Source organism: Schistocerca nitens, chromosome 3 (assembly GCF_023898315.1).
Source record: "Schistocerca nitens isolate TAMUIC-IGC-003100 chromosome 3, iqSchNite1.1, whole genome shotgun sequence".
Classification (NCBI taxonomy): Eukaryota; Metazoa; Arthropoda; class Insecta; order Orthoptera; family Acrididae; genus Schistocerca; species Schistocerca nitens.
Genome location: NC_064616.1, coordinates 974,083,491 through 974,110,292, shown reverse-complemented (window position 1 = coordinate 974,110,292; position 26,802 = coordinate 974,083,491). Strand labels below are relative to the sequence as shown.

At 41.3% G+C, this 26,802-nt stretch overlaps 1 protein-coding gene across 2 annotated transcripts in view; it reads left to right on the top strand.

The window, feature by feature from the left end:
• Positions 1–26,802, top strand: part of LOC126249035 (band 4.1-like protein 5) — a 165,660-nt gene that overhangs the window by 31,391 nt on the left and 107,467 nt on the right. For both annotated transcript variants that reach the window (XM_049950653.1, XM_049950651.1), the window contains exons 2-6: positions 2,278–2,382; positions 2,638–2,680; positions 9,198–9,374; positions 11,293–11,413; positions 24,240–24,327. In XM_049950653.1, the coding sequence (XP_049806610.1) occupies positions 2,278–2,382; positions 2,638–2,680; positions 9,198–9,374; positions 11,293–11,413; positions 24,240–24,327 (534 nt within the window). The remainder of the gene's footprint in view (positions 1–2,277; positions 2,383–2,637; positions 2,681–9,197; positions 9,375–11,292; positions 11,414–24,239; positions 24,328–26,802) is intronic.

Genomic DNA, 26,802 nt, shown 5'->3' with positions numbered 1-26,802 from the left:
GCTCGCGCTATTCGTCCACAAGACTCAGAGGGCCATAGACATGGGTTCACAGGTAGATGCCATGTTTCTTGACTTCCGCAAGGCGTTCGATACAGTTCCCCACAGTCATTTATTGAACAATTGTGTGATTGGATTGAAGAGTTCCTAGATAACAGAACGTAGCATGTCATTCTCAATGGAGAGAAGTCTTCCGAAGTAAGAGTGATTTCAGGTGTGCCGCAGGGGAGTGTCGTAGGACCGTTGCTATTCACAATGTATATAAATTATCTTGTTGATAACATCGGAAGTTCACTGAGGCTTTTTGCGGATGATGCTGTAGTATATCGAGAGGTTGTAACAATGGAAAATTGTACTGAAATGCAGGAGGATCTGCAACGAATTGACGCATGGTGCAGGGAGTGGCAATTGAATCTCAATGTAGACAAGTGTAATGTGGTGTGAATACATAGAAGGATAGATCCCTTATCATTTAGCTACAAAATAACAGGTCAGCAACTGGAAGCAGTTAATTCCATAAATTATCTGGGAGTACGCATTAGGAGTGATTTAAAATGGAATGATCATATAAAGTTGATCGTTGGTAAAGCAGATGCCAGACTGAGATTCATTGGAAGAATCCGAAGGAAATGCAATCCGAAAACAAAGGAAGTAGGTTACAGTATGCTTGTTCACCCACTGCTTGAATACTGCTCAGCAGTGTGGGATCCATACCAGATAGGGTTGATAGAAGAGATAGAGAAGATCCAACGTAGAGCAGCGCGCTTCGTTACAGGATCATTTAGTAATCGCGAAAGCGTTACGGAGATGATGGATAAACTCCAGTGGAAGACTCTGCAGAAGAGATGCTCAGCAGCTCGGTACGGGCTTTTGTTGAAGTTCCGAGAACATACCTTCACCGAAGAGTCAAGCAGTTTGTTGCTCCCTCCCATGTATATCTCGCGAAGAGACCATGAGGATAAAATCAGAGAGATTAGAGCCCACACAGAGGCATACCGACAATCCTCCTTTCTACGAACAATATGAGACTGGAATAGAAGGGAGAACCGATAGAGGTACTCAAGGTACCCTCCGCCACACACCGTAAGGTGCCTTGCGGAGTATGGATGTAGATGTAGATGAGGTGTCCTGTACTGGCACAAATATTACCTTCAGCAATGGGCAACTTCTCAAACCTGTTTTTATAGCCTAAGGGGACAGCCTTATGACCAGAACCCACTTTTGTCTTCTGCCTATAGATGCACAACCTCACCACTGTTCACTATTCACTGTCAAGTTAGTCTCGAATGGCCAGGACAAATGACTTGTAGGGCACTGTGACACAAGGGATCATAGATGATGCTATAGGCATCTAAGGTCCCAAAGCATTCCTCTGATACACCAACACCACTGCAGCCAAGGGCAGCAGCCTGAAGCATGTTGACCATGGTCTACACAGATGGTGGCCAATATTCCTACATCCATTCACAAATGCTGTTCTGATCAATCATAATCAATGTTCATCTATACCACAAGGAATAAAACACTAGCCAAAGCAGTCGCTGGATGTAATCTAATTACTGCTACTATCACTGCTTCTGGTTATCGCTGCACTATGAAGTTAGTTCACGTGATATTAATTCTGGAAAAATACATAAACATGTTTAATAAATTGACACTAGTCAACACAATTAAATACAATGATACTGTTGAGTTCTTCACTGAAGCATGTGGAAACAAACACTAAATTAAACACTGTGTATGAACTTAAATTGTTGCCGCTCCTTTGTGTCCACTTGGCTCTACGGCTGTGACTACTTATAAAGTATAGAAGCCACTGAGATGTGAAGTATCAGTTTGTCTTGGATATTTTTTTTTTTTTACCCCCTGAGCTTTGCAGTATTTGGGGTATCGAAAGAGAATCCTGGGAAAAGGTGCATTATGATTACTGTCTATTTCTGCAATGTTAATTGTCATACTTCACTGGTAAAGAGAGAGCTGTTACAGAATATTTACTATTGTGAAACCAGTTGTTACCAATTAAAAATTGAGAGTTTTATCACCTAATTCTTATTATATAAAGTTATGGATTGACAAATAATAGTAATCTGTGCATTAGTGAAAGATGAAAGGAGTGTTTAAGAAAGAGAGAGTGGAAGGGAGGGAAAGTGAAGATGAGTTCTTATTCCTTATTTCTATCGAGCCTATTATGTAAGGTCTGTATTAGATTCGTTTTACTTATAAAACAATTTTTCCTTTTGTTTCTGTAAATTGGATCAGCCATTCTTTTGATGTTCACAGAAAAAAGCTGTTGGGAGTGATCTTTATGAGCAAGTGTTCTACTCCCTTGACCTCATAGAAAAGGATTATTTTGGGCTGCAGTACACTGATGCAAACAATGTACAGGTACAACACTAGTATATTTTTGCTTGTAACATGGTTTGTGTGTGTGTGTGTGTGTGTGTGTGTGTGTGTGTGTGTGTGTGTGTGATGTTCATGGCATTCATTACAGTGCTGATCCTCACCACATTTTTAACAGTCTATCTTTACTCACACAGTAAATATTAATATCTGATTTTTTAAATTTTATTTTCACCTGAATTGTGTATCTGCAACACAAAAATTTTTAATACAAACAAGATGTGTGTTGTTCATTTTCAGCATTGGCTTGACCCAACAAAGGCGATAAAAAAACAGGTGAAAAGTAAGTTCTCCCATATTATAAAACTATTTTTTTTATTCTATATCACAATTACCTATGAGTTTTGAACTTCAAAGAGTCCCTTGTCTAAAGACTGTTAGTAGACATAACACAAAGATACTTCAGGGAGGATATCCGCACCAATGCCTATATGTGACATTTTTACCACTTGGTTGGCACTATTGCACAGGTTTTGCTATATCTGTGAGTAGCCGGAGATCAGCACCCACAGCACCAGGAGAGAAACGGGTGAAGCCACAGGGTGGAAGGGCCACCTGTGGAAGAGAACATGACACTAACTGGTAGTGGAACCACATATGGCTGAATGATGGCAAATGGAAGATGGACAAGGACAAGCCAAAAGCAACCTATGCAAAGGAGGTACAAAGCAGAAACTTTCGCCACAACAATGGTCAATGGGGCAAGAGCAGACAGGCACAATCCAAATTGCAACCTAAGAGAAAGACCAACTGCCAAGTGAGGTTGGTATCGAATAGTCGCAAGTACAGCGATGATAGTAACTGCCAATGTCAGATGTGAATACAGAACTGACTGATGCGATACCATGCCCTCTAACAGCCTTCTAGGTCAATTTTGCCCAGTAATCATTCAACTTTGGCAGAGCCAGATACCAGAGGTTTCTTTGTGAATTATGATGATCACATTAAGAAACACATTGCTTCAGGTTTTTCTAGATTGTGTGCCCAATGTTGGGCAGCTGGATGCCCATGGGCATGGGTGGGTGGGAGTGTGCAAGCAGCTGATCCGTGGACAGGCGGCAGACAGCTGGCCCAGAGCCTATTCGGCAGTTTCGTACTGGCCAGGTACATGCAGGAAGGACTGGCCAAGCGATTCATACATGCGCAGAATCCGTGTAATTGGGCTACTTGTAGAGTAGCCTATACTAACTGCGGCAGTCTGTGAGAGAGTTGAGACAGCATAGGAACAACCTGCATTACATGCTAAAATGTATTTGGACACAATCTAAAAATGAGCATGGAAGACACATATATCGCTACTTAAGTTAGCTTTCACAGTTGCGAAAACATAGTGCAAGAAGCAAAAGTGATAGGCCTCAGCTCTCTTAAATTAATAAAACTTTTATCCATTCTGGATTTGGAACACTGCAACTGTCTTGTTAAAGGTTTCAGGAATTACTGCAACCAATCGCCGTTTTTTCTTCGATTTTTATTTATTCATGACCAGTTTCGAATCGCCTGGCGATTCATCGTCAGATGATACAATTTAGTTTGGAGTATTGTGGGGGTCATGCATCTGTGGCAAATATAGAGACAAAAAAGTGAGCACTGTATGTGGGAAGAATATTAAGATTGTAAGATTAATTTGATGGTATTACTCACCGTTTTTATTCTTGTTGCAAGCACTGCTCTGGAAAACAATGTATGCTTTCCAGTGTTGTTAAATATCAAGTGAAACAGGCACTTTTCCACTGATGGCGACTCCCACATACTTTCAAAATATAAACTAACCATAGAGTGTGGCTGTTGTTGTCTCCAAAGAGTTTTGTGGAGGCAGAGATTTTCTTTGCTCATTTTTCGTTTTGTTTGGCATTCGTAATAAAATATATATTTATTACATAACTTTCTTTATAAAAATTAGTATTATGTTTTTACATTGCAATTTTTTTTCTTTTATGCTATTTACAAAATCTACAACAAAGTGTTTAGGACAATATTTCTGGTAGTGAAGTTATGTTTGGCATGTTTCTCATTGCTCAATAAAGAGGGTAGCATACATATGGGGAGGGGAGGGGGGGGGGAAGGTGAAGGGGGGAGGGATTGAGAGAGAGAGAGAGAGAGAGAGAGGTAGGTGTGTGTGTGTGTGTGTGTGTGTGTGTGTGTGTGTGTGTGTGTGTGTAGGAGAGGATGGTGTTTAGGTGTGGTATGAGCGAGATGGGGAATGGGTATGGGAGTGGATGAGTACAGTATTTATTAGTTTTTCAAATTTAAGGACACTTTAAAATTTTGGAAGAATCGGTTATTTGCTAAATCAATTTGTTCATTTAAGATGGTGTGGAGTGTTTCATTGTTATGCATGAAAATTTCTAGCTGTTCCAAGAGGTCCGTTTTTATTCCTTTGTCTACGATGTGTAGAATGTGGATGTTGGTTTTTATGTCTGTGATTGAATGACTGTTTTGGGCTAGATGGGCTGCAAAAGTGGATTTATTTAAATTATTAAAACGGAGTGCGTCAGTGTGCTCTTCATATCGGATTTCAAAATTTCTTCCTGTCTGTCCTATGTATTAACAAGAACAGCTGTCACAAGTTAATTTGTAGATACCTGATTTGTGATATAGTGGGCTGGTTGTTTTAATGTTGTGAATTATTTTGTTTTGTATTTTGTTGTTTGTGTGGAAGCTGATTTTGACTTTGGGTAGTTTAAATAGTTTTGCAAGTTGATATGATACATTAGCAAGGAAGGGCATACAGACACATTTAGTTTCTTCTGGTGCTGAGGAAAGTTTTGTTGATGGTTTTTGCTTAGTTTTCATTTTTGCATCTAGTTCATCAGCTATGGTTGGGTCATAAGCATTGTTGTGGGCTATTGTTTTTAAAATGTTTAGTTCTTTGGTTTTTACAGCAGGTTCAGCATGAATTTCATTTGCACAGTTGAGTGCTGATCTGAAAAATGCTAGTTTATGCTGATTTGGGTGGCATGATGTATTATTTATAACGTCTGTTGTTGTGAGTTTCCTGTAATTTTTGAATTTGTGTTTGGTGTTGTGACATGTTACGTTTAAGTCAAGAAAATTAATTCCCTGTTGTGTTTGGTGTTCAGCTTTAAACTGTATTTTGGGATGTATATTATTTAGTTTATTGGCTGAGTTTTCTATTTCAGTTGCTGTTCCATTGTATAGTATCAATGTGTCATCAACATAGCATTTATAATAAATGACTTTGTCTTTTTCTATTGGACTATCTTTAAAGAATTTGTTTTCTAGATCATTAATATAGATTTCAGCTAGTAGGCCAGTTAAACCACTGCCCATTGCTAAACTGTCTTTCTGAATATAGATTTTGTTATTAAAGGAAAAGTAATTGTGAGACAACACTAACTCAAGCAAATCCATCAGTTCATAGATTCCTATGTTACTTAGCTTTTTATGATGTTATAAGTTCTTTTTGATTATGTGGAGTGTTTCTGTTATAGGTATGTTGGTGTACAGGTTTACTATGTCGAGGGACGTAAATTGTGCTGTTGTGGGAATAGTGATATCTTTTATGCTGTCAGTTAGTTCATAGCTGTTCTTTATGGAGTAGTTGTTTGTAAATGTGTAGGATTTACAGAGAATTTCATGAAGTATTTTGGTTATTTTGTATCCAGGACTGTTTATTGAGTTGTCTATTTGGTGTAGTGGGTGGCCTTGTTTATGAACCTTGGGTTGTGATCTGAGCTTTGGGGCTGTTGGGTTCATTATTATGCAGTGTTTGGCTTCAGTAGTTATTAGGAGGAAGTTGCATTAACAGGTTTTTTTATTTTGTTTTGGTATTTTGGAGTAGGATCAGATTCTAGTTCAGTTATGTTGTTATTTTTTAAAAAATTCTAATGTTTTGTTAATTTGCTCTGATTCATACATTATTACAGCTGTATTGATTTTGTCAGCCTTAACCACAAGATCATTATTATCAACTAGTTAGTAATTTGTTTTAATGTTGAAGCCTCATTATGAGTAATATTGTGGAGCTTTTTTGTTTTCATGTTTTTATTATTTTATTTGCTTCATGTGCAAGAGCATTTTGGGTCATTTTGATTTTGTTTTGCTGATAGGCAGGCTACCTTTGTGTCAGTTATTAGGTCTTTGACAGTGTTTTCATCAAGTTTGGAGGAAGTATTGTGTTTTAGCCCTTTATTTAGCAAATTTAGTTCTGTGTTGTTGAAATTAATGTTTGTTGTGTTTACTACCCTCTCAGAAAAATTATGTTTTCCATCAGGTAAGATGAAGTAGGAGTTGGCAGATTTTTTGGCAATAAGGTTTGAGAGCTTTTTCTTTTGTTTGGATGAAATTTTCAACATTTCCTTATCCACAGATTGTTGAACTAACTCTCTGAATGTTACAATTTGGGGCAGCATAAGGTGATTGCTTAACTCTAAGTGCAGCCTGTAGATGTCTTTGTTGAGTAAGTCTTTTAGTTTATAATGAGACCTAATTTCATTTTTGATTCATGTGACTCCACATTTGCTTTTGGCTGCCTGAGCCAATTTGGGTCATTGATTACAACTTTGGCATAATTAGGAGTAATGTTTTCTAATGTGCACTGCTTATTGAATTTAATAGCAAGAATAGTTTTCATTAACTTCAGTTTATACTTTTGGTATGTATTCGTTGTTCCTTTTACCTGACTAGATAGCAAAATAAAACTTTTATCCATTTTGAATTTGGAACACTGTGACTGTCTTGTTAAATGTTTCAGGAATTACTGCAATGAGAAACATGCCAAACATAACTTCACTGTTGTTGTTGTTGGTGGTGGTGGTGGTGGTGGTGGTGGTGGTGGTGGTGGTCTTCAGTCCTGAGACTGGTTTGATGCAGCTCTCCCTGCTACTCTATCCTGTGCAAGCTTCTTCATGTCCCAGTACTTACTGCAATGTACACCCTTCTGAATCCGCTTAGTGTATTCATCTCTTGGTCTCCCTCTACGATTTTTACGCTCCACGCTGCCCTCCAATGCTAAATTTGTGATCCCTTGATGCCTCAGAACATGTCCTACCAACCGGTCCCTTCTTCTTGTCAAGTTGTGCCACAAACTCCTCTTCTCCCCAATTCTATTCAATACTTCGTCATTAATTATGTCATCTACCCATCTAATCTTCAGCATTCTTCTGTAGCACCACATTTTGAAAGCTTCTATTCTCTTCTTGTCCTAACTATTTATCATCCATGTTTCACTTCCATACATGGCTACACTCCATACAAATACTTTCAGAAACGACTTCCTGACACTTAAATCTATACTCAATGTTAACAAATTTCTCTTCTTCAGAAACGCTTTCCTTGCCGTTGCCAGTCTACATTGTATATCCTCTCTACTTCAACCATCATCAGTTATTTTGCTCCCCAAATAGCAAAACTTCTTTACTACTTTAAGTGTCTCATTTCCTAATCTAATTCCCTCAGCATCACCCGACTTAATTCGACTACATTCCATTATCCTCGTTTTGCTTTTGTTGATGTTCATCTTATATCCTCCTTTCAAGACACTGTCCATTCCGTTCAACTGCTCTTCCAAGTCATTTGCTGTCTCTGACAGAATTACAATGTCATCGACGAACCTCAAAGTTTTTATTTCTTCTCCATGGATTTTAATACCTACCCTGAATTTTTCTTTTGTTTCCTCTACTACTTAAGCCACACTTCGGTGGTGATGTGATGGTATTATAAAACACTTATGAGATGTTGCATGCAGAGCTTACTGCAGTATATTGTGTAGTGTACCAATGTATGCGTGCACACTCTGGTAATGTCTTACCAGCAACAGCTTATGGACTGTATAGAGCCCACCAGTGAGGTTGTGCTGCAGAATAGTTTACAGGAGAGAACTATAGGTTGGATACAGACTCACATGGTTAAAATCCCACCTGGGCAGTTAGGGGCTGTTTTGAAATGCCAACTTTGTGCCATGCATCAGTGAACCACATTATATGCGTGGGTTTGACAGAATTGTAACAGTGAGAATGAGGTTTCTCATGATCATATCCTTGTGTAAATGTTCTGTCTTCTTGTCATATAGAACTAGAGCAAATAGAGCAATGACTACCTCCCTTATTTTCGTAGGGGAGCATTTGTCCACAGTATTGTATCTCCCAGGAGAGTCTATATTGCAAGATATTGGAAGTAGTCTCTGTGGAGTTCATAAAGCACAGAAATACTGCATTTGAAGATAAATTAAAAAGTGTGCCATGACATCTACTTGAAAAGTATGTTAGTAGTTGAAGGCTTGTTGTTTGATCCTCATTTAATAATTAGACCTCTTTTTTTTATGGGTACTGTTATTTTCACCTCTGAAAATACTTGATGTATGTGAATATGGCCATTCACAACATGGCTCAGTTTTGACAGTTAATTTGCAACTAACTGTGAGCAAGTTCTCAGTTTGGAAGTAAGAGCATACAACTTCCAATAAGATTATACTCAGTAAGGAACTTTGATGTTCAAACTGACCTGCAGATCATATTGTTATGGATGGTGATAAAGGATACAGTCTCATACTGTACATAGGTTCCACTGGTGTACAAAATAATTAATAAATAACAGACAAGATCCCATTCTTCACCTTGTCTTATTCTCTACTTTTCTTGTACTTTTTTCAAATTATGTAGTGTTAATAGAATAAATATTAAAGTAACTGTATGCATAATGGGTGTGGGAGCTTGAGCAGCATAAGGCTCTTAGGGAAGATACACTAGACTGATATATTCAGTGCCACATTCCTTTAATAGTATTATTTATTTTGAGTGTTAGTTCATTGCAATTGTTGCATTACACTCTCTCATTTGCAGTTGGACCTCCATACACTCTGCGCCTGAAAGTTAAATTTTATTCATCAGAACCAAACAGTCTTAGAGAGGAACTGACCAGATACCAGTTCTTCTTGCAGCTGAAGCAGGACATATTTGAAGGACGTCTAGAATGTCCTTACCAGACTGCTGTGGAATTAGCTGCTCTAGCATTACAGTGTATTTATTTTTTCTTTCTTTTCTTTGTAATTCTAGTTGACTCAAGACTTACAAAAAGTTGGTAAATGTGTCTTCAATTAACAGCACCTGAAATTGTGTAGTAACATATACTAAATATTTCATGTAGCTTCTGGTATTGTCTGGTGGTTGATGTACTTGCTCATTTCTATGCATGTGTGATAGTTCTCACAGTGATTCAACTCCATGCTATTTTTTATTGTTTTACTACATTATTATTTAAATATGCTGCTGTTAATTGGACCCATAAGTACATAAATGCTTGTGTTTTATTTAAATATTAAATTGAACAAAATGAAAAAGATAAATGAAAGACTAATCAAACTATAGTTTAAGTACATAATAATTACCAGCTGGAATAACATACAGTGTTGGAGCAAATAGCAATACAAAAAATTTATAAACAGCCAAGCTTCAAGGACTGCGGTTGTCTGCTAGAGTTAAGGGTAAACCTGTAAAATAAGAAAGCCACCCAAAGAATATACTGTCTGGAGTGAGGCAGAAAAGGTTTAGAGAGAGAGAGAGAGAGAGAGAGAGAGAGAGAGAGAGAGAGAGAGAGACTGACTGACTGACTGACTGACTGACTCGCTAACTGACTTGACTTTCTGCTGCCACTAATACTATTGCTGCTGTGTCTTCTTATTCCCTCCTCCTCCTCTTCCTCTCCTCTTCTTTGCTTCATTATTCCACCAACACAAAAATCAGCAATAAAGAGGACGAAATACAGATAAAATCAGTATGCGTAATACATGCTGCAATATTATCATGTATTGAAATTGAGATGACAGTGTGAAATTTCATATTACAATTCTTTGCACATATTATATAGATGATTCATTGTAAGAACAGCTAAAACAGATAGTAGAGGCTTATGTTTCTATAGTTGGAATTGCAGCTTATTCATTAAAAGTATACACAAAATTGAAATGTAATCCTCCAACTTATAGAATAAATAATTTTCTTGAAGAAACCAAAGACAGAGCTGGTAATAAAACTGGATGACTGTAGATTGATTTGGGACATAAAGTATATGAAGAGTTGAACATTATTTCTATGTCATGAATGATAATTTGTCCTACACCCTAGGTCTTACTTTGCTTTAAAGTGAGTGACACATGAAATCTGTCATGAATGGCAACAAATCTTATGCAGCTTAGTTGGTTTAAACTGTGTCCGGTTTTCCTTTCATAATTTACAATAACCAGCTCAAAACCCAAGATGGACAAAACTCTCATCACTAAAAGTGTTGGAGGAAATAGGGGGAAGGTGATATTCATTGATGTAAAGTATAGTGCAGGACATACCAGATCTATTTGTCTCCCTCTTTTCTTTCTCTGTCCTGCTCACTCATCAGCACTCATCTTGTACTCATTTATTATCATGAAGGCTCTAAATGGTTATTCTACAGTCTTCATTGTATGTTAGAGCCATCCAGCACTCAGTGTTTTCTTATTTTTGTACAATTCCTATCTTTCTTTTTCTATCCAGCTGTCATCCTCTCATGATGTTAATAAAATACCATCACAAACATTTTAGACATTGTCTCTGGCATGCCCAAAATCCAGCATCTCTGGAATTGGAATGATTAATATTACATCTAATGTACATCATAATTTTCTGGCTTCTGATCTGCTGTGTATGGAAATAACCACATTTTTTCTCAAAAGTAAATAATGTTTCTTATTTTCAGGTATTGTCATGAGTTACGTTAGTGTGACACTTGGATGTCTGTGAACGTCTTGGTGCTTTTATTGTTATTACACGTCTTCCTTTTAACTTCATTGCTTACAAAAATATATGTAGTGCATTAAGTTATAAGCTTACAGACTAGATTGACTGAAATTTTGCAGTGTAAATCTGTTGTCTGCTTTCCTAATGGTGTAATTTCTTTTGGCTGTAGCGGAATTAGGTGATTATGATGAAGCTGTTCATACTCCAGCAGTGGTGTCTGAATTCCGCTTTGTTCCAAATCAAACAGAAGAGATAGAAATTGCTGTGTTGGAAGAATATAAAAAGCTGGGGTAGGTTATCAAAAGTGGATGTAAACAAATGTTTAATTAGCTGTTATATATATATATAGTGCTTCTTCAAGAAACAACTATAATTTGTGTGTTTCAGCCTTGGAGTAGTATTATGTTTGTACCTATATCTGGAGCACCTTCTACAGAGATCTAGAAACACATCACACATTTAAATAATATGGATTTCAAACTCACACAGCTCAGTAGCAGAATACCAGAGTAATTGTTGAGTTAGTGTTCGTATGTTCACAGTTTAATTTTAATCACACTGCAATGGTGCTCACTACTTTCGTAATCTACACTAATTGGTGAGCACCTCGTGGAGCACAGCTGGTAATGACTGAGTGCAATTTGGAAAAACCAGAGATTATTGGCAGTTATCTACATTTGCCACAGAAATTACAATCCAGCTTACAGAATTTATATTTATGTTTAGTGTGTTAAACACCTCTAACTTGCCCAATAGCAGATGCATTAGTACGTTCCTCATTTTTGGGCATGTTGATAGATAATCAGAGCCCTGGCAAATTACGCCCAGAAATGAGGGACATCATAATCAAGAACCTTACCATCCCTCATAAAGAGCTATTCCATCATCCACTCAACCTGCACAACGTCCTGGTCCATCCCTACACCCCTCCTACTCCCAACCCCTTGCCACAGACCTAGGTGCAAGACTTGCCTATCCACCGACCCAGCACTTCAGACACCATTCTTGTCACAGGCTTGTCCAACCCCATTGGAGGCAAGACCACCTATGAAAGCAGCCATGTCATATATCAACTCTACTTCAATCACTGCACAACTGACCGGCTGTTATCCAAAGTATATGGCCACTGCCAAAGTGCGGCCAAGAACAAAGTTGACAACCCAGTGGTATAACATGCAGCTAAGCACAACATACTTCATTTCAGTTGGTGCTTCACAACTCATGCCATCTGGATCCTCACCTCCACCACCAGTTTTTCTGAACTATACAGATGAGAACTACCCTTGCAACGCATCCTTTGCTCCCAAAACTCTCTTGACCTCAGTCTCCGTTAACCCACTGTTTCCATGCCCTCCATCCAACAGTTTCCCCTTCATATGAAACTTCCTGGCAGATTAAAACTGTGTGCCGGATCGAGACTCGCACTCAGGACCTTTGCCTTTTGCGGGTAGGTGCTCATTTCAGTTTCCCCATCCTCTGTCCTGTCACCATCTCCCATTCCATTTCTCCATGTCAGCTTCATCGTGCACTACACCACACCTTTTCCGGTACATGTGGATCATTTAGCTACCCATCCTCTGTCCTGTCACCATCTCGCATTCCATTTCTCCATGTCAGCTTCATCGTGCACTGCACCACACCTTTTCCGGTACATGTGGATCATTTAGCTACCCATCCTCTGTCCTGTCACCATCTCCCATTCCATTTCTCCATGTCAGCTTCATCGTGCACTGCACCACACCTTTTCCGGTACATGTGGATCATTTAGCTACTCACCCCAAACCCTTTTCCTGCTTCCTGCTGCTCCCCATGCCACACCACGCCACTCTATATGACACAACTCCCACCCCACCCCTCCCTGGTACACCTGGCAAAATGCAATCCCAGTATTGTGTGTCCAGGTGGAGGGGGTTTGTGTGCGTGCTCTAGCCCAACAAAATATTTAGCCTGAAAGCTAGCAAGTTGTTCTCTTTTGTATGTGCCTGTTGATGAGTCAACACTCTACATTGTACCAGAATTTTCCTTATTATATTTAAGCACATATCACTAATACAAAGTGGATGCTTGTCTTAAGAGCTGCAGTGCCAGCACAGCATTGAACATTAGTTGACATCACAGAATATAATTTCTTTCTGCAATTTGCCTAAAAGTAATTTCAGCAATTTGAAAATGTTAAAAGCTACTCATACAATGTGCTGTTGTCAACAAATATGATGAGAGTACAAATACAATGAATTTTGTTAAGGGATCCTAGGTATGCAACATTAAGTTTCATTGCAAAGAATAGTTCGTAATGTGCATCTTTCTCCAGATGTGCTGTAATCTGGAATATTTTTTGTGTATGCCGTTCCACAGCTTCAGTAAATTGCATGAATTGCATTTTTAATGTGTGTGGTCCACCAGAGCTAGAATTCAATTGCAATTACAGTGGAATACATATATAAAAAATACATTTCGAGCTTTACTCTGTTTGTCTTCCTTTTTCAGAAGAGGTTAAAATTTGACACACCTCCCACATTGAATATCAATTCAACACATCTTTCTGCACTCTGCAGCAATCATAAAAGGTATCTTTAAGTAAAGGAGCTGTCAACCTCTAGTTTGAATACAACAGTATTTCATTACACATCCGTCTATTGTTGGAGCTTGATGCCTGTCTTCTTGAGACTCAGAAACCAGCTTTTTTAACTATTTAACTACCTATAGTGGTTAGCACACTGGACTTACATGCCTTGCTCTCCGTGACCCCCTCCGCGCGCGCGCGCCCACACACACACACACACACACACACACACACACACACACACACACACACACGGGAAAAACGAACACCTAAACCTTTCCATTCGAGCTCTGATTTCTCTTATTCTATTTTGATGATCATTCCTACCTATATACCCCCCAGGGGATCCACAACTCTTTTGTGGATACGTGCGTAGCGAGCACGGGACCCCGAGCTGATATGGCCTTCCTTCCTTTACGGGCTGCATACCCTCCCTTTCCGCATCCTTCCCCATCCCCCATCTTCGCTCCCCCCCTCACCTCTGGCTCTTTCTTTCCCTTTCTCCCCCTCTGGGGTTATGGTTTGTGCCTACGTCCGGAGACGGACGCTTGTAAATATACTACTTTCTTCGCCTTCCTTGCTTGTAAGTCTTCATCCTTCCTTTGTCCTTCTCTTTTCCTTACCTCTTCTCTCTACCCTTTTCTCCGCTGCGGCGTTTGAGACCTCTCTTCTTTCCTTTCCCTTTCTCTTTCTTCCTCCCTGTGCGTGTCTGAAGGCCGACCCACGCACTTCCATGCGTAGCCGGTGACGGGGTAACGCGTAATTCCCCACCCCGGGTAGACAGGTAGGACACGTACGTACCCCCTGGTAACGGCCAGGCCCAGGGAGGGGTGATTACCCGAGCTGATACCTTCCGAAAGTGCCGATTGGTCCCTCCGTCCGTTTGTCGGGAGGTGTGACCTGAGGTGTGAACAATCACCTAAGGCGGGAGTGCCCTCAGAGAGGGCCCCCACAAGGGAGGAGCGCGCCATCGGAGACGCCGGTAATCATGGGGGATTCTTCCGCAATGGTTTCCTCACCTTTCACTATGTCTGCTCACAAATGTAAGTTCACTGAGTATCAGCCACAGTCAGTTCTTCCATCGTTGCCACAGTTCCTTGTTGTTTCTCGGTCTGACGAAGGTCACGACTTCTCCATGGTCAACCCTTTCATTATTCAGAAAGGTGTCGACGCAATTGCAGGTCCAGTAAAGTCTTGTTCCAGATTACGGAATGGCACCCTGTTGTTAGAAACAGTCAGTGCCCTCCAGGCCCAAAAATTGCTGCGTACCTCACTACTACACACTTTCCCTGTCCGGGTGGAACCGCACCGTACCTTAAATTCCTCGCGTGGAGTCGTTTATACACGCTCCCTCGATGAATTGTCTGACGAAGAAATTCAGCACTACCTGTCAGACCAGGGCGTAACGGCTGTTCATAGGGTTGTGAAAAGGGTTGACACGAACATCATTCCAACCCGCACTGTGTTTTTGACATTTGACAAAGTGCAACTCCCATCGAAAATCAAAGCCGGCTATGAGATAATTTCCGTTCGTCCTTACGTCCCAAACCCTACGCGTTGCTATCGGTGCCAGCGCTTCAATCACACCAGCCAGTCCTGTTCTAATCCGGCCAAATGTGTTACGTGTGGCAGGGATGCCCATGAGGGTGCTTGTCCACCTCCATCCCCTCGCTGTATCAACTGTATGGGTGACCACGCTGCATCCTCTAGAGATTGCCAAGTTTTTAAGGACAAAAAGCTCATCCAGGAAATAAGAGTGAAGGAAAAGGTGTCGACCTTTGCTGCTCGAAAATTATTCGCCAGTCGACAGCCCACCGTGCCTCAGAAAGGAAAATACAGCGCTGTCCTTGCTTCTCATCGGCCAACAAAGGAGGTGGCCACGCAGACATGCGACCTCACCTTTAGTGCCACGGTCATCAGATCGGCCAGCGCAAAGATCGCACGTTCAACCTCACCACTTTCTCCTGCCCACTCTCTGGCTCACCCTTCATCGAGTTCTGCTAAATCTTGAGCCCAAAAGTCGGACACCAAGACTTCGAAAAAAGAGCATACTCGTGAAGAGTTTTTACGTACGGCAACTTCCCAACCATCGGTTCCTCCTTCCTTTAAACATCATACTTCCAAGAAGGCTACAAAGAAACCCAGTTCCTCTCCTTCTCCGCCAAGGCGTGTCCCATCTACAGCGCCACCTGGCGGAAATCGCCCTCGGCCGTCTTCTGTGTCGCCGAGGCGCACTGCTGGCGGCCGATCAACCGGCCGGTCGCTGGTGGCAGGAGCTGCTCCTGACCAACCTATGGATCAGGATCTTCTGCCTTCGGCTGAATGCCATTCCATGCTGTCGGTCGCAAGCTCAGAGCAGTCGTTGAGTTGACAGCGACCTTGGTCACATTCCTCCATTTTCTGTTCACCCTATGTCCATTATCCACTGGAATATCCGCGGTATTCGAGCCAATCGGGATGAATTGTCGATCCTCTTACAATCCTACTCGTCGGTCATCTTCTGTCTTCAGGAAACAAAGCTGCGTCCCCATGACCACTTTGTTCTCCCTCATTTTCAGTCCGTCCGATATGATCTCCCCTCTGTTGAAGGCACTCCAGCACATGGAGGACTCATGATTCTGCTCCATGAAACTCTCCATTATCACCCAATCCATTTAAACACCTCCTTCCAAACTGTCGCCTTCCGTCTTTCCCTTTCCGGATACACGTTCTCTCTTTGTACTGTATACATTCCATCGTCCACACCAATGGCACGAGCTGATCTCCTTCATCTTCTTGGTCAGCTTCCACCCCCATATTTGCTGGTTGGGGACTTCAATGCCCACCACCCGCTTTGGGGATCTCCACATCCTTGTCCACGTGGCTCACTATTGCTAGACGTCTTCCACCAAGCAGATCTAGTTTGCCTCAACACTGGGGTCCCTACATTTTTGTCTGCCTCCACGACAAATTTATCTCATTTGGACCTTGCAGTCGGTACTGTTCCGCTAGCTCGGCGCTTCGAATGGTTCGCCCTTGTTGATACACACTCGAGTGACCACTTTCCATGTGTCCTTAGACTGCAGCCTCAACTGCCCTACATGCGCCCGCGACGCTGGAAGTTTGTCCAAGCCGATTGGACACTTTTTTCGTCTCTAGCGACATTCGATGACCGTCACTTTCCCAGCGTCGACGATGAGGTCACACATATTGCCGACGTTATTCTTACAGCTGCGGAACATTCAATACCACGCACCTCCGAATTGCCCCGGCGCCCCCCAGTTCCTTGGTGGAACGAGGCATGCCGTGATGCACTACGTGAGCGGCGACGTGCTCTCCGCGTTTTCCGCCACCATCCTACTTTGGCCAACTGTATCCTCTATAAGCAGCTCCGAGCGCGATGCTGTCATGTCATCCGCGATAGCAAGAAGGCAAGCTGGAAATTCTTTATTAGCTCGTTTAACACCTTCACTCCCTCCTCGGAAGTTTGGAGTCGGCTTTGACGGTTCTCAGGCGCGCCTAGTTTCTCCCCAGTCTCTGGGCTCACTGTCGCGCATGACACATTAGTGGACCCCATCGCAATTTCTAACTCGTTGGGTCAGCACTTTGCTGAGATTTCGAGCTCTTCAAATTACCCGCCAGCGTTTCTCCCGAAGAAACGTGCAGCGGAAGTGCGACATCTTGCTTTCTCCTCTCACAATCACGAAAGCTACAATACTGTTTTCTCCATGCGGGAACTCCAACATGCCCTCTCTTCTTCTCGCTCCTCTGCCCCAGGACCGGATGGTATCCATGTCCAAATGTTGCTGTGTTTATCAACCCATAGTCTGCGTTACCTCCTTTGCCTTTATAATCGAATTTGGACCGACAGTACCTTTCCCAGACGATGGCAGGAAGCTATTGTCGTTCCCATTCCGAAACCTGGAAAGAACAAACATCTACCCTCTAGCTATCGCCCCATTTCTCTCATGAGTAGTGTCTGTAAGGTTTTGGAGCGTATGGTGAATTACTGTTTAGCTTTGTGGCTGGAATCCCGCAGTCTTCTAACACCAGCCCAATGCGGATTCCGAAAGCATCGTTCTGCAGTTGACCATCTTGTTGCTCTCTCCACTTATATCATGAACAATTTTCTCCGGAAACGTCAAACGGTAGCAATATTTTTTTATCTGGAGAGAGCATACGATACCTGTTGGAGGACAGGCATCCTCCGCACACTGTTCTCTTGGGGCTTTCGAGGCCGGCTGCCCCTTTTTCTCCGCGAATTTATGGCAGAGCGCACGTTTAGGGTGCGGGTGAACACTACTCTCTCCCGTACTTTCTCCCAAGAAAACGGGGTACCCCAGGGCTCCGTGCTGAGTGTTGTACTGTTTGCCATCGCCATAAATCCAATTATGGATTGTCTCCTTCCTGATGTCTCGGGCTCCCTCTTTGTGGACGATTTTGCGATCTACTACAGCTCTCAACGGACCAGCCTTCTTGAACGTCGTCTTCAAGGATGTCTCGATCGCCTCCACTCTTGGAGCATCGAAACCGGCTTCCGTTTCTCACACAGTAAGACCGTTTGTGTTAATTTTTGGCGACGTAAGGAGTTTCTTCCGCCCTCCTTACATCTAGGTCCTGTCAACCTTCCGTTTTCAGACGTCGCTAAATTCTTGGGTCTTATGTTTCACAGAAAACTGTGCTGGTCCTCCCACGTTTCCTATCTTTCGGCTCGCTGTCTGCGATCCCTTAACACCCTCCGTATCCTGAATGGTACCTCCTGGGGAGCGGACCGAGTGGTCCTTCTCCGCCTCTATCGCGCCTTAATGCGCTCGAAATTGGACTATGGAAGCATTGTCTACTCCTCTGCTCGGCCGTCTATTCTTCGGCGTCTCGACTCTATCCACCACCGTGGATTATGTTTAGTGTCTGGAGCTTTTTACACTAGCCCTGTGGAAAGCCTTTACGCTGAGACTGCTGAACCTCCGCTGTCCAATCGGCGAGCAGTCCTCCTGAGTCGTTACGCTAGCCATCTGTCTTCCATGCCTGCTAATCCAGCCCATGACCTTTTTTTCGACGCCTCCTTTGATGTAGGGTATGCAGGCCGCTCCTCCTCCCTACTACCCCCGGGAGTCCGCTTCCGTCAACTGCTCCATTCTCTTTCCTTCCGCTTTCCTCAAACCTTCTTGACAACTTGGGGTACAGCACCGCCTTGGCTCCGTCCCCGGATCTGCCTGCTCCGTGACCTTTGTCGATTTCCCAAGGATGGTACCCCTACACTTGTTTATCGTCGGGCATTTGCTGCTCTATGTACACAAATGACGGACGCCACATTTATTTACACCGACGGCTCGAAAACATCGTTAGGTGTAGGGAGTGCCTATATTGTTGGCGACACCCCAAATCACTTTCGGCTTCCCGACCAGTGTTCGGTTTATACTGCGGAGCTTTACGCTGTTCTCCAGGCTGTCCACTACATCCGCCACCATCAGCGGATACAGTACATTATCTGCTCAGATTCTCTCTGCTCTCTCCTCAGTCTCCAAGCTCTTTACCCTGTGCACCCTCTGGTCCACCGGATTCAGGACTGTCTGCACTTGCTCCACCTGGGGGGCGTCTCGGTGGCGTTCCTCTGGCTCCCGGGACAGGCTGGTATCTGTGGGAATGAGGCGGCCGATATAGCAGCCAAGGCTGTAGTCTCTCTTCCTCGGCCAGCTATTCAGTCGATTCCCTTCACCGATCTACGGAGCATTTTATGTTGCAAAGTTGCTCATTTATGGCACGTGCATGGTCAACACTTCCCCATAATAAATTGCGGGAAGTGAAAGCCCTTCCTTGCGCTTGGACCTCTTCCTCCCGAACGCGTCGTCGGGAGGAGGTAATTTTAGCTAGACTCCGGATAGGGCACTGTCTTTTTAGCCATCGACATCTTTTAAGCGGCGATCCTCCCCCACTCTGTCCCCACTGCTCTCAGCTGTGGACGGTAAGACACCTTTTAATTGAATGCCCCTATTTTAATCCGTTACGCTCCCGTCTACAGCTATCGCCTGATCTATCGTCGATTTTAGCAGATGACACGCGCTCAGCCGAACGCGTTCTCCAGTTTATTAGTGACAGTGAAATGACGTCAGTCATTTGAAGCCTTTTTTGGGGACAACCAACCCCTTTCTGTAGTGGATTTTTAAGCATTCCTTCTGCTTTTAGTTTCTCCAATTTTATGACTTCGTTCCCATTGCTGCTGGTTTTCAATTTCGGTTTTCTACTGTTTCCTAAGACACGGGCTGGGCGCTAATGACCATAGAAGTTTTGCGCCCTAAAAAAAAAAAAAAACTACCTATATAGGTTGGGCTCAACAAAATATTTTCGCATTCGGAAGAGAAAGTTGGTGACTGAAATTCCGTAAATAAATCTCGCCGTGACGAAAAACGTCTTTGCTTTAATGACTTCCATCCCAACTCACGTATCACATCTGCCACACTCTCTCCCCTATTACATGATAATACAAAACGAGATGCCCTTTGTTGCACCCTTTCGATGTCCTCCGTCAATCCCACCTGGTAAGGATCCCACACCGCACAGCAATATTCTAACAGAGGACGAACGAGTGTAGTGTAAGGTGTCTCCTTAGTGGACTTGTTGCATCTTCTATGTGTCCTGCGAATGAAACGCAACCTTTGGCTCACCTTCCCCACAATATTATCTATGTGGTCTTTCCAACTGAAGTTGTTCGTAATTTTAACACCCAGGTACTTAGGTGAATTGACAGCCTTGAGAATTGTACTATTTATCGAGTAATCGAATTCCAACGAATTTCTTTTGGAACTCGTGTGGATCACCTCACACTTTTCGTTATTTAGGGTCAACTGCCACCTGCCACACCATACAGCAATCTTTTCTAAATCGCTTTGCAACTGATACTGGTCTTCAGAGGACCTTACTAGACGGTAAATTACAGCATCATCTGCGAACAACCTAAGAGAACTGCTCAGATTGTCACCCAGGTCATTTATATAGATCTGGAACAGCAGAGGTCCCAGGACGTTTCCCTGGGGAACACCTGATATCACTTCAGTTTTACTCGATGATTTGCCGTCTATTACTACAAACTGCGACCTTCCTGACAGGAAATCACGAATCCAGTCGCACAACTGAGACGATACCCCGTAGGCCCGCAGCTTGATTAGAAGTCGCTTGTGAGGAACGGTGTCAAAAGCTTTCTGGAAATCTAGAAATACAGAATCAACTTGAGATCCCCTGTCAATTGCGGCCATTACTTCGTGTGAATAAAGAGCTAGCTGCGTTGCACAAGAACGATGTTTTCTGAAACCATGCTGATTACGTATCAATAGATCGTTCCCTTCGAGGTGATTCATAACGTTTGAATACAGTATATGCTCCAAAACCCTACTGCAAACCGACGCCAATGATATAGGTCTATAGTTCGATGGATTACTCCTACTACCTTTCTTAAACACTGGTGCGACCTGCGCAATTTTCCAATCTGTAGGTACAGATCTATTGGTGAGCGAGCAGTTGTATATGATTGCTAAGTAGGGGGCTATTGTATCAGTGTAAGCTGAAAGGAACCTAATCGGTATACAATCTGGACCTGAAGACTTGCACGTATCAAGCAATTTGAGTTGCTTCGCAACCCCTAAGGTATCTACTTCTAAGAAACTCATGCTAGTAGCTGTTCGTGTTTCAAATTCTGGAATATTCCATTCGTCTTTCCTGGAGAAGGAATTTCGGAAAACTGCGTTCAATATCTCCGCTTTAGCGGCATAGTTGTCAGTAACAGTACCATCGGCACTGCGCAGTGAAGGTATTGACTGCGTCTTGGCGCTTGTGTGCTTTACATTCGACCAGAATTTCTTCGGATTTTGTACCAAATTTCAAGACAATGTTTCGTTGTGGAACCTATTAAAGGCATCTCACATTAAAGTCCGTGCCAAATTTCGCGCGTCTGTAAATTTTAGCCAATCTTTGGGATTTCGCGTTCTTCTGAACGTCGCAAGCTTTTTCTGTTGCCTCTGCAACATCCTTCGGACCTGTTTTGTGTACCAAGGGGGATCAGTTCCATCTCTTACCATTTTATGAGGTATGAATCTCTCAATTGCTGTTGCTACTATATCTTTGAATTTGGGCCACATCTCGTCTACATTTGCATAGTCAGTTCGGAAGGAATGGAGATCATCTCTTAGGAAGACTTCTAGTGACACTTTATCCGCTTTTTTAAATAAAATTATTTTGCGTTTGTTTCTGGTGGATTTGGAAGAAACGGTATTGAGCCTAGCTACAACGACCTTGTGATCACTAATCCCTGTATCAGTCATGATGCTCTCTATTAGCTCTGGATTGTTTGTGGCTAAGAGGTCAAGTGTGTTTTCGCAACCATTTACAATTCGCGTGGGTTCGTGGACATCTAAACATACAGATAGAAGTAAAGGTATTTAAATGCTATGTCGTCATGGTTTGTCTGTAATGAACAGAAACATGTTCATTAAATGAGATAAACTGAACAATATGGATGCTTTTTAGATGTGAACATATAGATACGATTTGGATTATGCTGGACTGTCTGCATTTGTGACTACAAAATACTTAGGACAATTGAAAAATACTTAAAAATTACAACCACTAAAAAGAAAAGGAAACATGAATACCTTGGCTATTTCATTGCGCGCCTTTTCAAGGTATAGGCTCCTTCATCTTAACACTTAAAGGTAAAATAATCAGCAGACATAGACAGGAAAGAAGAAGAATAATTTCGTGGCTCAGGAGTTGAGGTAGTTGATTTCAGCCTTCATCTAATGTCCTTTTCTGACTGGATGTGGACAACAACAAAATTGCCACACGAACAAATGTAAAGTGTAAAGAAATCACAGTGACATTAATGCTGTTTGTGGTGGTGCTGCACCCCTGTTTGCTGTGTAAAGTTTTGAAATTTATAACTGTGGGTTACAGTAATGACAAGTGACCCATGTTCTGCATTATTTGTGGAGGCTTTTTGAAGAGAAATATAGCAGAAATCAGAGACCAAAGTTTCGGAAAATGTGTTGTTAATGTCAGTATTGTAGATCATGCACCTGGCATTTAAACAGGCTGCACACTTAAAATATTTTTAATTATAAATCAAATACCCTCAGATGTTATGAGCATTTACTTGTGAGCAGAAAGCTTGTTGCCAAAATAACGTAGATGTCCTTGGCAAATGAAATAAAAGTTGAGTCTGCCATCTTCATTCAGAGTCAGGCAAAAGTACATGCAAGAACTTCCCAAATCTAAAGAAATTTGTGTACAGCAGTCAATTAGAATACACAGAATGGTTTACATTATTGACTTCTTACAAATCCATTGTTACTGTAGTCATCTGTGTGCCCTTGGTGCTACACGTAAAAAGAAGAGCTACTGTGTCATCTGAATTCAGCCAAAGATCAGCAAGTGGAACTGATTTGGCTTCTTTAGCTCCTTCAGCAGATGGTTGAATGCTGTTTGTGTTATGTGAAACCACTTACCTAATATCTCTTCCCGTTTTCTCTCCAAGCTTTTCTCAGATTTATAATTTTGTTCAGTCTATCTGGACAGTAATTTGTGTACAGTAATTACTATATGTGACAGATCTTCAGTTCCACAGAATTGTATTTGGTGACCAACCTGACCCCAGCACATAGCTACTGCTGGTTTATTTGTGTTGCCTAGATGACAAAAGCTCTTCTTTTTCTTGAAGTGGGTGTTAGTGCTACTTCTGTGAGTTTCAAAGCTTTTATTTTATGATACATTTTTGTTCTGTGATGATTTATTTCCAACAGTGACATGAAAACCACATTGGTAAATATGAACACATCTCATAAATATTAGATAATGGGATAAAGACTGTGAAAATTTCAAAATGTTTTAAGTTTTTTGTTTCAACTGGCATGAAGTCCCACTGAATTATCCCTTGTAATTTGTTCTTTTTTAAATTATTATATTCTAATTATTTTGCAATTTCTTAGTCCTCTCAACAGTAATATTCCATTTTTACAGTGGGTTCTAGGGCAGTTGAGAATCTAGTTACATTACTTCATGAATTTTTGTCTTCTAAACATATTCTATTCAGGTACTATAGTTGCTCTTTCATTCATGCCATTTCACAAATAATTCCTACCATGGAATCCCCAGAAACATCACTTTATTCACGTGGTAGCTTATAAAGTAGAGTATTAAGTGTCCAGAATAAATTCCAAGCAATAAATGCAATATCTAAAAGCAGAAAGCAATGAACATAGCAATTCTAGTACATTTAGCAATGTGTATACCGGCTGTACTGCCATGCCGTCTTGTTTATTTTATATAAATGTGAGTTCTTTCAAGAAAGAACAATGTGACTCACAGTGAAAACTATAGTAAATATTTTATAGGGAAATTACTAAACCATCGTTTAACCCAAGGTTTCACTTGATGTACGTATATAGCGAGAGGACATAAATAAATAATCTTTCATATAAAATCACAGTTACAGTGGAATTCATTTCATGAAGATGCGTGCCCTTAGTGTTTCTGTCGTAAATGATTTTCTGTTTATTTTACTCTTGTGGTTATCTCTTGAATTCCAGAGGACTGACTCCTGCCCAGGCTGAAATGAATTACCTAAACAAAGTGAAATGGCTTGAGATGTATGGAGTAGACAACCACATAGTCTTGGTAAGCTTGAACTACAGTCTTATCCATTTATTATTTTATGAGTCACTAAAAGTGTTAAACAATGTTAATACAACTACCAAAACAGGGATCAGCAAGGTTGAAGCAATAACAGGAAAATCACACAACCTGAGCTTGTATATGCTGTAAGATGTCATTGTTGCTTTTGGGAGAGTGATTGAAATAATCAGCTGTCCTTCATCTTACTGTTTCCCATTAGAAGATAAAGTAATTGTTACCTGCCAGTCTTCTGTTCACTGACCATGGAGTCGTAAGAGCTGTTCTCTTACTGCAATTGTTTAGATTGGCAGAATTACTGATATAGAGAAATGAGGGAACAGGGGGAAAGCTTCAGGCTAGTAACCCAAAGCACTTTAAAAAAATCAAACTATGTTGTTCATCTAAAACACAATGAATGGGGGGTAGTTTCATTACACAGTTGGAACGAAATAAACCCACAAGTCTAGATTACTTGGCATGAAGCAATTTTGCTGTAGGAAAATAAAAATACATGGAAAAAAATTAAAAAGACAAATGATAACTCGTACAGTCCATAGAGTGTGTCATTTGGTGTCTTTATATGAACTTCTGTAGGTAAGTAATAAGAAAGAAGGTGATTAGCCACAAAGAGTTATGGATATGATTGCAAAAATGAACAGTGTGACAAATTGTACCACATCACCATTGAAGAAATTGTGGTTCTGGCTGCTTGTGGAGCAAGAGGCATAATCATGTAGTAAAAATGACTGAAGCAACCATGAGCATACTATTGCAAAGCATCCTGACTAAAACTGAACTGACTCTGTACAAGGCTACTTCCAAGCTGCTGGAAGCCAAGCACATTTCCACTAATAATAAAACTGTAAGACCATCGTGTCTATCTGTTTGAATACTCTTATCTCCAGAACTAGTATACAAATTTTCATAGGTGTTCTGACAGGAAAACTGAGTATAACTTGGTGCAAAGTCTAGGCTTCATTTCAGGAAGGAAGGAAGGAAGGAACAAGAAGAAGAACAAAATTGCAATTTAAAGTTTCATCTGCTCCGATTAGTAGTTTGAATGTTTAATCAACATGACATAGTAAACAAATGAATAGCTAAGTAGTACACCAAAGAACCAATAGACAGTGCTGTTAAGTTTTTAACTCGATGAAAGATGTATTTTCGGAAGTTTACATTAGTGACAGAACTAAGTGCTGCAGTCTTATTTTTATGAATAAAAACTAATAGCAAATTTACTTGGCTAGGATATATGGATTTACTGATTTTGCTTTCTGTATTAAAAACAATGACATTGCTTTGCTCATTTTGATAGGTTTTATATACGTTCTTTTCTAGGGAAAGCAAATTTATTAAGTTTGCTTTGTGATTTTTGGTGCTTGCTGATTACATATTGATTTCGTTTTGTTTATGAATAAAAATGCTAAGAAAACAATAGATTCTTTCTTAATGCACCAGAACAGCTAAAAGACAGAGGACAATGCTGGCTGAAGAATCCATTGAAGATCGTGAGATGAGAGTCACTGTGACTCAACATCATCAGGCTGTAACTCGATCTTTGGAAATTCCTTCTGAAATCGAGGCATGACATATAACTCTGAGAGTGTCATACATAATCTTTATCCCCAGAATTTTTCACTTACAGAAGCTTTTCACCAGTGTAACGTCATATAAGTGGAAATTTTGGCAGGAAGTAGTGCAGGCTAGGGAGTTTTTATACTCCAGATTCCACTTATTCCTAACAGTTTAGCATTTCACTTTAAACATGTACAATTCCCAGCAAGCCTATGTTATGCCATGACTGTAAACAAAGCACAAGGCCAGATGCTGCGTGTTGCAGATGTGCACCTTAGTCAGTTGCTTTGCACACAGTCAGTTTTATGGGATTCTCTCCTGTGTTAGTGAAGCAAACAAATTCTTCATTCATCTCCCCAGGTATACTACTTTTAAGTGTTGTACACAAAGACACTTTATACTATCAGTAATGAAATGATACCTTCCAAGATCCGCAACCGAATGTGACTTGGAGGGCATCTCTTTGTGGTTTTCTGGACTCGGACACAGCAGAGTAGTGTGTCCCCTCAGACGAAAAAAGGTTCTTGTTACCAGCTTTACCGGGGATGGCAGTGAAGTTGTTTCCTGCAGCTTCTGGCTGGCAGGGTGGTGCGACTTGCTGGTATTAAGGTTGGGTAACGGTTGTGGTGCCAGGTGAATGAGAGAGGGAGAATCTAGTATCCCTACATAATGGCATATCTGCAGCTGAAATTTTAACGTAACAGCCCTAAACCGTACTGATTTTTTTAAAAAATCAGTAGACATGAAAAATGATCCACCCTCATTGTTTGATGGTCCTCTACATAGATGATGCATTGGTAGTTTCTGATAGCTGGGGAAAAGATATTTATGAACAAATTGGCTGACAAGAAAGTAAGCAGTAGGCCCGTGATATCTATCATTGAAATCAGGAGTGCAGATATG